A 10000-nucleotide genomic window follows, 5' to 3' on the forward strand; every position below is an offset into this window, starting at 1 on the left:
AGTGACAACACAGACACAAATGTCCATACGTAGCCATGGTCAGTGTAATATTCAGTGCGTCTTTGTGTTGGTGCCATTAGGTAGATGTCTAGCCTCATTTAGTGTGATCAGTGTGTGTGTGTGTTTGTGTGTGTGTGTTTAAGCATATATGACAGGATGATAGTGACAGCGTAACTAGAGAAAAACCCCTGCAGGTGTCCCGCAGACAGACGACTGTACAACTGTCTCCTCTCATCAGTTCTTCTGCTAATTGTCTGAATCAAGGCATTAGAAAATATGATAATGTGTGGAGAGTCCAACAGCCGATATATAACCAATATATCTCAGGGGTTCTCAACCTTTTTCACTTCAGGGCACACTTCTTTCTCTGATCATTTTTTAAAGGCCTATCTGTCTGACATTGTCTCTAAAAAAAATTTTTTTTTTAAACATACACAGATTCAAAGAAAACCACAGGTCAACAAGGGCAATGCAAAAGACCAGCTTCTGCTTTAAACTGGACTGACTAAATATCTACTATTAAAAAATACAAAATATAAACATGCAAAATACAGTAAAAAACCCTAAATCTGTTGAAACATGTCGATCTGATGGCGGTTGAGTTTGCAGCTGGATATTATTGGGAGATCGCTGACAGGAACAGTGAACAGCTCTGCCAGAGTGAGTCTGAAGCTCATATGCAAGTTTATTTTCCATTCTATGGCAGAGACACCATTGAGCCTTGTTAGATCCTCCTCTATGGACATATATGATTATTAATATGGGAATACTTTAATATAATAGGTTAATAATACAGTAATACACTATTATTAACATTTAAACAATAAATCATTTGAATATCCAGCCTTCTGTAGGGAAATATATTGTCATTAATATGCTAACAGTAATATGTAATTAATACATTAATAATATGTTTAGTGTCTAAATATGGAGCAACCACATTTTTCTCTCACTCATATAAAATAAAATCCTAATTTAGACACTTTCATGCTTTTTTAATATCAGATTTATTTTTCTATTTTATGCTACGTTTATGTCCATGCATGTCCATGTGGCGACCCCTGATAAAAAGGAGTTAAAGCAAAGTGAAGTGTTAGTAATGTAGCTCATTTGCACGCACTCAGGGTTTAGCGAACGTCCAATAAAGCACTCGAGTGTGTGTGAAGGAGACATTAATCAAAGCTTTACTCTGAAACTGAACCCGCTGAGCTCTCAGAAGACCTCAGGACTCAGTGAGCTTTCATTAAACACTCAAGTCTGAGCCACAGTGCAATCAGCCACCAATCAGAGCGGACTGTCATTAGCTGACAGCCAATGAGAGATTGAGAGCTCCTGAGAGAGGGCGGGCAGACAAACACAAATCTGGGAATGAGTGAAAGCAGTGTTAGATATATGTGAGGGCTGGGAATATGCTGTTCACTTCAAACAGGGCATTAAAATTATTCACCCTCCTGTGAAATGTTGGTCCAAGTGATGTTTAACAGACCAAAGATTTTCTTTCACAGCATTTCCTATATTTTTTCTTCTGAGGAAAGTCATATTTCTTTTCGTTTAGCTGGAATAAAGGGAGTTTTAAATGAAGGTTTTAAAGCAATTTTAAACAATGCAGGCTCATTGTGGATATGTACCCCTGTCTACATTTCTAGAGAGCGCGAATTATGTAGCCAGAAGTATGTATGGCTGCATTTCGTCTTTAAAATGAACACTATGGGGGTTGGTATGACGCCGCTGAAGCTTTTGTTCTTTTTCGCGATATCTGCTGACCGCTTACCTCCACGTGGACAGCTTTTCCGGTGTTACCAGTTTGCCCAGTAGCTCGCTGCGTACGTCAGTGGACTTTGAATGCGAAGCAGAGTTGACTGTGACGATGGGGTTTGAGTCCGATGAAGACCGGCTCCATAAACCAGGTAAAACAAAAGAATACATTTTTATTTAGAAAAAATAAATAAATAAATCAATAACGTGGTAAAATTACATGACTGCGACAGCTTTTCTTTTTCTAGATTGCTTTTGAAAACACTATTGGTTGGGTATACAATTAACTGCATCGGTCGTGGAGTTTATCCACAATGGATGTCTAGCGTTCTCCAGCCTCCGGCGCCTAGACTGCAGCTCTGCACTGGAAGTTTGGCCAGAGGAGAAGCGGCAGTGCCCTGGCTTCTCTCGAGGTTTTTTTTACTTTGTCACTTTCGTCAATTGGTGAAGTTTTGTTCCTCACCACTGGCTTGCTTGGTTTGGGACATCGATAGATTTGCTCTTCAGTGTTTGGACTTTCAGTAGTAAAAATGAAACCACACTGAACTAAACTAAATTGAACTTCAACTCTGAAAACTGGACTGACAGTTTCATTTTACTGGAACTTCTATGTTAAGCTGCTTTGACACAGACTACATTATAAAGGCGCTATAGAAATAAAGATGAATTGAATTGAATTGAGAGACGGTGGTCGGTGGGTCAGTCAGTCGACAGCAAGATGGCCTGGTTGGCTGAAGTGTATATTGCACCCTCTGGTGGATTAATGCCAGAAAAGGATGCACGAGAGGAATTTGTGATCATCATTAAGCATTCACAGCGGTCTCTGGATTTGCAAAAACAAAAACTGCAAGCAGAGGTACCTCCGGTTGTGTATTTCACCGTCCCCAGAAATGTAGACCTGGGTACGTATCCGCAATAAACCTGGGTTGATTTTAAAGTATTGAGCCTAAAGTGCACTTAAAAGGCTTATTGAAAAAAAATGATAGTTTCTTAAGAGAGCTAATAATATCGACCCTAAATATTATTTAAAAATATTCATTCATTCATTTTATTTTCAGCTTAGTCCCTTTATTAATCTGGGGTCGCCACAGCGGAATGAACCACCAACTTATCTAGCATATGTTTTATGCAGCGGATGCCCTTCCAGCTGCAACCCAACACTGGGAAACATCCATGCACACTCATTCACACACTACAGACAATTTTAGCTTAACCCATTTCACCTATACCACATGTCTTTGGATTGTGGGGGAAACCGGAGCACACAGAGGAAACCCACGCCAACAAGAGGAGAACGTGCATTATTAAAAAAATGTATATATATATATATATATATATATATATATATATATATATACATACATACAACAGTTCTGTCTGGTTCTCAAATCTGATTGGCTGATAGCAGTGCGACATGCTGCAATATCAGAACTCCTACAGCCTCTTTACCCTTTGTGTATTACTCCGCCCACATACAGCCAACAGAAAGCAGACATTACAGATCTAAAGTTTAAAAGATGCTTGCTCAGCTGTTTAACTGTCCGCTTATGATTTGAATCCGGAAGAAAGTAGTTCCTCATACCAAAGGGTTTTTGAGACTCTCCATGTTTGATTTTGTTTTTATATACACAATTATGTCGTCAAACTGTTGTATAAACGCAATATCACACTCGTAGCAGTGCGATATGGCTGTATATCGGCACTATATATATCGGCGATATACAGCCATATCGCATTGCTACTCGTGTGATATTGCTCATATATATATATATATATATATATATATATATAAAAATCACGAGAAATAACATTACAGGAAATACTATGAAATTGTGCTTGATCTGCTAAACAGCTCTTGGGAAATACTTGAAAAGGAGGACAGGAGGGCTAATAACATTGCCCGCATAAAAAAATTATAAAATATGAAGGATATAAGCTTTAAACACTGTGAAAAATTGGGATAAACTGAAAAAACACTTGCTGATGTGCACAGACGTCAACCATGCAACCATATATTGGGCATTTCTTATGCATAAACTTCATTTTTCCCCGGCTTCAGTCTATAGATCAGGGGTGCCCGAACTTTTTCTTATAAGGGGTCAAAAACAAAACTTGACTGAGGGCTGTGGGCCGAAGTTAAATATGCCAAACTGTATTGCATAAAATTTGCCATGGGTAATTTCCCAATTTATTTCCTAATATTTGAAAACGACTAGAAAATGTTGCTTTTAAACATATTAATCAATGATGCAGCATCATTTTTAACATTTTATTATGAAAATTATAGTAAAATCATAAACAATCCCATTTAAAATGTTACATTAAATTCTAAATGACGATCTCTGTCAAAGCCTTTCCCCATCATTCTCCCTCTCTTTTCAGATGGGACCAAAGGTTACCATGGGCCAACTTTGGCTCGCAGGCTCTACTTTGAGCACCTCTGCTATACATGCTTTATACTGACCTGTTCTGATTGATAATGACGTCATTAGATGACGATTATTAGTTTAAACTTTCAGGATAAGCCTCTATATAAGGTTATATTTCAGCACATTACAAATGGAAAGTGACTCAGTGGCATGTACAGCAATATGAGTTCACTGTGCGTTTTTTGGGAAACATATATAACTACTAAGGGTGTTCATAATCTTGCACATTTTAAAAGAGCACTTTTAAATGCCAAGATACCTTGATATAGGAAAATCTGGCCCAGATCAAAGTATACTGTGATTAGTAGGATAGTAATCCTGAAAATCATGCATGTCTTTGTCATGTAAGTGTTAAAAATGTTCTGTTTTTTCCCCCTCAGATCACTGTAAAGATCTGCGATTCTACTTGATCCACATGACTGAGGTGAGTTACAGTAACAGGCACAGCAAATTAAAACAAGTTTGTTTACGGGTTTTAACATTTTGTATGCGAATGTGAAAAAGAAGTATACTCGAATTCAAAATGTAGAAAAAAATAGCAGGATGACAACATGGGCAAACGTATTATGCTCAGACTACAATTTATATTGCACATACTTCCATATGACCATAAAGAAAATACTTTAAAATCAGTGATTATTTACAGGGACAGTCATTTTCCTAAGCGTTTGCATTGGGAGGGCTGAATTACAGTTTGAGGTTTGCTACCTAAAATTATTTTTTATTGCATCTTTTAAAAAATTCCAGCAATATTCGCATCATATCTTTCACTAAAGACAGATTATTGAGAGATTTAGATCACTAGATTATATTCATATACATTCTAGTCTGATCTAGTCTTACACTGTTAGGCAAATATAATTCCTTTGCAACTGTTCACCAATTTTCTGTGTAAGTAACCCTGAGCTGTTTTTTGTTATGTATTCTCACTGTAAATCAGATGGACAAGTCTGATGTAAACCATGTAAAACAAGAGCAGTGTAAAATCATGGTAAATGGCAAGTGACGTCTTTCCTCTTCTAGTTTGCTTTTGAAAATACTATGGGTTGGGTTTGGAGAAGTGGTCAGTCGATAGCAAACTGATAGAGAAAACATATATATATATATATATATATATATATATATATATATATATATATATATATATATATATATATATATATATATATATATATATATATATATATGAGAGACCTTTAGCCTGGACGGAGGCCACTGTGCATAGTTTTAGATACATGGCAGTAATTATTTTTGAAAAGGTAATTGTTTTTTAAGAAAGGTTTTGTTGAATAAAAAGAGCTATATTTTGTATGTTTTGACATATCATTTAACATTTGTAGATAAGAAATAATATATATATATATTTTTTTAGTTTTGGTGTGGTCAGAGGTAAATTTGGTAAATCCTTCATTTTGAGCCCTGAAAAGTCCTGTGAAATCAAAACCAATCGCAATGCTGCACCATGAAACCACAACCCATTTGCTCATGCACATTAGGCAAGTTCACACACAAAAAAGTGAAATTATTGAGGCATGTGGACAAGTAATTTTAGCATGCCAAAGTTAAATTTATGCATATTAAATATATCTTCCCAACAATAAAATTGTGGCTACTAAAAAATGGTGAGTGGCTAGTATGGTTGGAAATCTACTAGCCACAGTGGCTAGTGATCAAAAAAGTTAATGTCAATCCCTGTGTATATATATATATATATATATATATTAGGGGTGTCAAATATATATCATATGATATGATATGATATGATATGATATGATATGATATGATATGATGTGATATACATTTATATTTTGTACATTTTACACTCAACAATGATTTTTGCTGCCTGTTCAAACTACTTATTTTTAGTCAGCACAGATCTTGTGGGTTATTTGAGACAACTTAATTGTTTTATGCTCAATCCACTTAAATTTGTAAAAACAATTACTGTAAGTTCATCGTTTTGTGTCGTGTCAGAATTCATCTTAAACTGTAAAAACTCCTGGATTCTTCACAATTCCTTCATGTTGTCTCAACACAAATCGATTAAGTTAGATTAATTGCTATTGCAAATTTTAAGTGGATTGAACCTAAAACAACTGAGTTGTTTAAAAATAGCTTAAGAATTGTGTTGTTTCAGCTCATTTTAAATAAATACGCTATCTGACAAGTCTTGTCACCTAAGTTTTAGGAACAACAAAAAATAAGTTGACTTCTAGTTGATCATTTGCTATCAGAAGTGGCTTATATAAAGGCAAAAGGCTATAGATTATGCTTATTTGACCAAATAAAATATAATCATGCCTTGATTTATGAATTATTTAATTAGGATAGTAAGATCTGACTTTGCTTAGAAAAACGTCTTGTCACTGAACAGAAATAATGTACAGTATAGGATTTATATAGGATTAGATTCATCTTCAATGCCTCCTCCCTTATCTTACCCCAGACATGCTCAATAAGGTTCATGTCTGGTGACTGGGCTGGCCAAACCTGGACCTTCTTTGCTTTCAGGAGCTTTGATGTGGAGGCTGAAGTATGAGAAGGAGCGCTATCCTGCTGGAGAATTGTCCCTCTCCTGTGGTTTGTAATGTAATGGGCAGCACAAATGTCTTGATACCTCAGACTGTTGATGTTGATCATCCACTCTGCAGATCTCTCGACGCCCCCATACTGAATGTAACCCCAAACCATGACTTTTCCTTCACCAAACTTGACTGATTTTTGTAAGAATCTTCAGTCCATGCTGGTTCCAGTAGGTCTTCTGCAGTATTGGTGATGATTGGGATGCAGATCAACAGATGATCCATCAGAAAAACCTTTCACCTTCTGACACTTTTCCAAATGATCAACTAGAAGTCAAGTTATTATTTGTTGCTCTTACAACTGGGATCGACGACAAGACGTTTGTCAGGTAGTGTAGTTTGAACAAGCAGCAATACATTTGAGCACATATAATTGATGTGATTAAAATGTGACACTACATTTATACCCCTCTATAAAGCACCATGATATGCCTCGAGACTTAATTTGATGCTGTCCATGATTGCTAGTGATGTAATTATTAGCTGATGGTTGATCATAAACTCCAGTAACGGGGTTGAAAAGCTCTGATCTATTAGATCGATCGGGAGCGAGCATCTGCTGTGATGTGTGATGGATGCTGCGAGTAACATAATGCAAGACTTTAATTTGATTCGTCTTTCTCTCATGTCTCATAATAGTAGCTGGAGATGTCACAGGGCAGAGACAGACAGATAAACCTGCTCCACTAAGAGAAAAACAATCTCATTAGAGGAATATCTCATGTGTCTGCATGTTTTTCACTCGTGGTCGTCTTCCGTGTTCAAGCATATGCCAACTCTCGGTCGTTTGACAAGCATAATCACACTGAGGTTGTGCATTATGTTTGCATGAGAAAATGAAATATCCTGGGCGGCATCATGGCTCAATGGTTAGCACTGTTGCCTCACAGCAAGATGGTTGCTGGTTTGAGTTTGCTGGGTCAGTTGGAATTTCTGTGTGGAGTTTGCATGTTCTCCCCATGTTGGCGTGGGTTTCCTCCTGGTGCTCAGCACAGTCTAAACCCAATTTAACCAAATTAGCCATAGTGTGTGGTTGAATGTGAGAGTGTATGGGTGTTTCCCAGTACTGGGTTGCAGTTGGAAGGGTATCCGCTGCGTAAAGCATATGCTGGAATAGTTGGTGGTTCATTCCACTGTGGTGACCCCTGATAAATAAGAAACTAAGCCGAATAAAAAATGAAAGAATGAATGAAATGAATCCTTACCCTGTTTTTACAACTGAAAAAGTATTTAATTACAGTAACTTGTTACTTGGTAACTAATTACACCCAACACTGAACTCAACCGACACAGAATATCAACGCCTACTTTTACATCACAGCCTGTTAAGCTCCGCCCACTGGTTCACAATGCAGTAGGTCAGGGGTGGCCAATCCTGTTCCTGGAGATCGACCTTCCTGCAGATTTCAGTTGCAACCCTAATCAAACACACCTGTTTGTAATTATCAAGTGGATTTCAGGTCCTAATTAATTGGTTCAGGTGGGTTTGATCAGGGTCGGAGCTAAACTGTACAGGAAGGTAGATCTCCAGGAAGTAGGTAAATAATGATAGCAGCAAATACAGATCTACAAAGAAATCAAATGATAAATGGTCTAAATGGGTGCCCAAACTCGGCCCTGGAGGGCTGGTGTCCTGCATATTTTGGTTCCAACCAAGGGTCATGAAACCCCCTCGTTTCAGCAGGGTGTTTTCACACCTCTACTTTGGAAAAAGTCTGGAAAGTAGGCGTGTCCAGCTCTGTTTAGGGGGGAGTGTCGGAGGAGGGCAAAAGCCATGGTCCGTAAAAATTTGCATAAAAATGGGAGTGTCGGTTTGGGCATGCGCTGATTTTCACACAGGCAAAACAAACACAGACGCAGAGGAGAAAGACAGTAGCTATGTTTCCATCCACCTATTTTATGCGCATTTTGCAAATGCTCATAAAAAAAACAGTTGATGGAAACGCCATGATGAGCGTAAATTTTGAAAATGCGCATAAAAAACTTATGCGCCTAACTGGGTAGGACAAACTTTTTATTCGATAAGAAAAGATGTGCATAAACTGCGATGAAAACACTTTTACCGCACAAACTCCAACATGCGCATTAAAAAAGGTTATGTGATTTTGTTAAAGGAGATCATGTGATGCTTAAATCGTGTATGAATGGACAAAACGTCAGGCTGAGTACATTATAAAACATCTGAAATGCTGTTTTGGTCATTATAAAACACCTTACCATTTCAGTATTAATGTTATTATATTATTAATGAATCAAGAGCGCCTGTGCTGCGCGTCTGACACCTTCACACGCCACTGCGCGCTCACTGCATGTCAGAATTGTCTTTTGAGGCGCATTCACTTAGAAAAGCTTGATGCAGCTTCTCCTACTGCAGCAAAGGCAGTTTTTACTGTTGATATTTGGCGCCAGTTAATCAGGAAGTGATGATTTTGGTCGCTTTGACTCGTTGGATGGAAACGCTGCTTCATTCGCACAACTTTTATGCGATAATCCAGTTTTGCAAGTTCATTCGCATTTTTGGATGGAAACATAGCTAGTGACTGTGTTTACATGGACATAAGGGATCAAATTATTTACCAAATTATTAAATGGTGGACTTTAACTTCACTTTGGCTCTTTCATTCTGGAATTTCATTCATGCCCCTCGTGGCAACCGAGATATTTGATTCAAGGAATTGCTGGAAGCGTGTATCTTTCATGCAATGTTTGTTACTGCACGGCGAATGAGAGAAAAACCCTCCACATTTCTCTGTAACTTAGATGCACTCAGTGGATAGCGTCAGAAAGCCGTGTGTGTTATTCCTGTTACAAAATGCCGCAAAAATCCTAAACGTTGGTAAATTTGGTTGTGGTGCTTACACGTTCACACTCGGAGAGCAGCGATTTTTCAGTCCATGATATTGTAGCGATGATAACGTACGGTAAACTTTATTAACTTAGAAATCATTTGAGGTCCGTCTTTAAACACTGAAAGAGTACTGCTGACGATACCAACTAACTTTGCCTCTGAATAAACAAACAAAGACCACTAGTTGCCCACTTACTGAATCTGTAGAGACAGGACTATCAACACCAACTGGATCCGCGTCTTTATTAAGAGGAGACGAGCAGCAAATCCGGATTTCACCATTTCCAGATGAGAAAAGCTCTCGGGTAAACAATGTTCCTTAGACACGTATTTCTGTCGCATGTTGCGTGGACTGTAATCCACACGTGAGTCCAGCTGCGCTCTCA

At 37.8% G+C, this 10000-nt stretch overlaps 1 protein-coding gene across 13 annotated transcripts in view; it reads left to right on the plus strand.

Annotated features, from left to right (window-relative positions):
• rgs3a (regulator of G protein signaling 3a) overlaps positions 1-10000 on the plus strand; it is a 205467-nt gene that overhangs the window by 26515 nt on the left and 168952 nt on the right. For all 13 annotated transcript variants that reach the window (XR_012405849.1, XR_012405848.1, XM_068221146.2 and 10 more), the window contains 1 exon segment: positions 4565-4608. Coding sequence is in view for 11 of the 13 variants with exons in the window: in XM_068221146.2 (XP_068077247.1) it covers positions 4565-4608 (44 nt within the window). In the remaining 2 variants the exon portion in view is untranslated.

The sequence above is a fragment of the Danio rerio genome, chromosome 5, assembly GCF_049306965.1.
Source record: "Danio rerio strain Tuebingen ecotype United States chromosome 5, GRCz12tu, whole genome shotgun sequence".
Classification (NCBI taxonomy): Eukaryota; Metazoa; Chordata; class Actinopteri; order Cypriniformes; family Danionidae; genus Danio; species Danio rerio.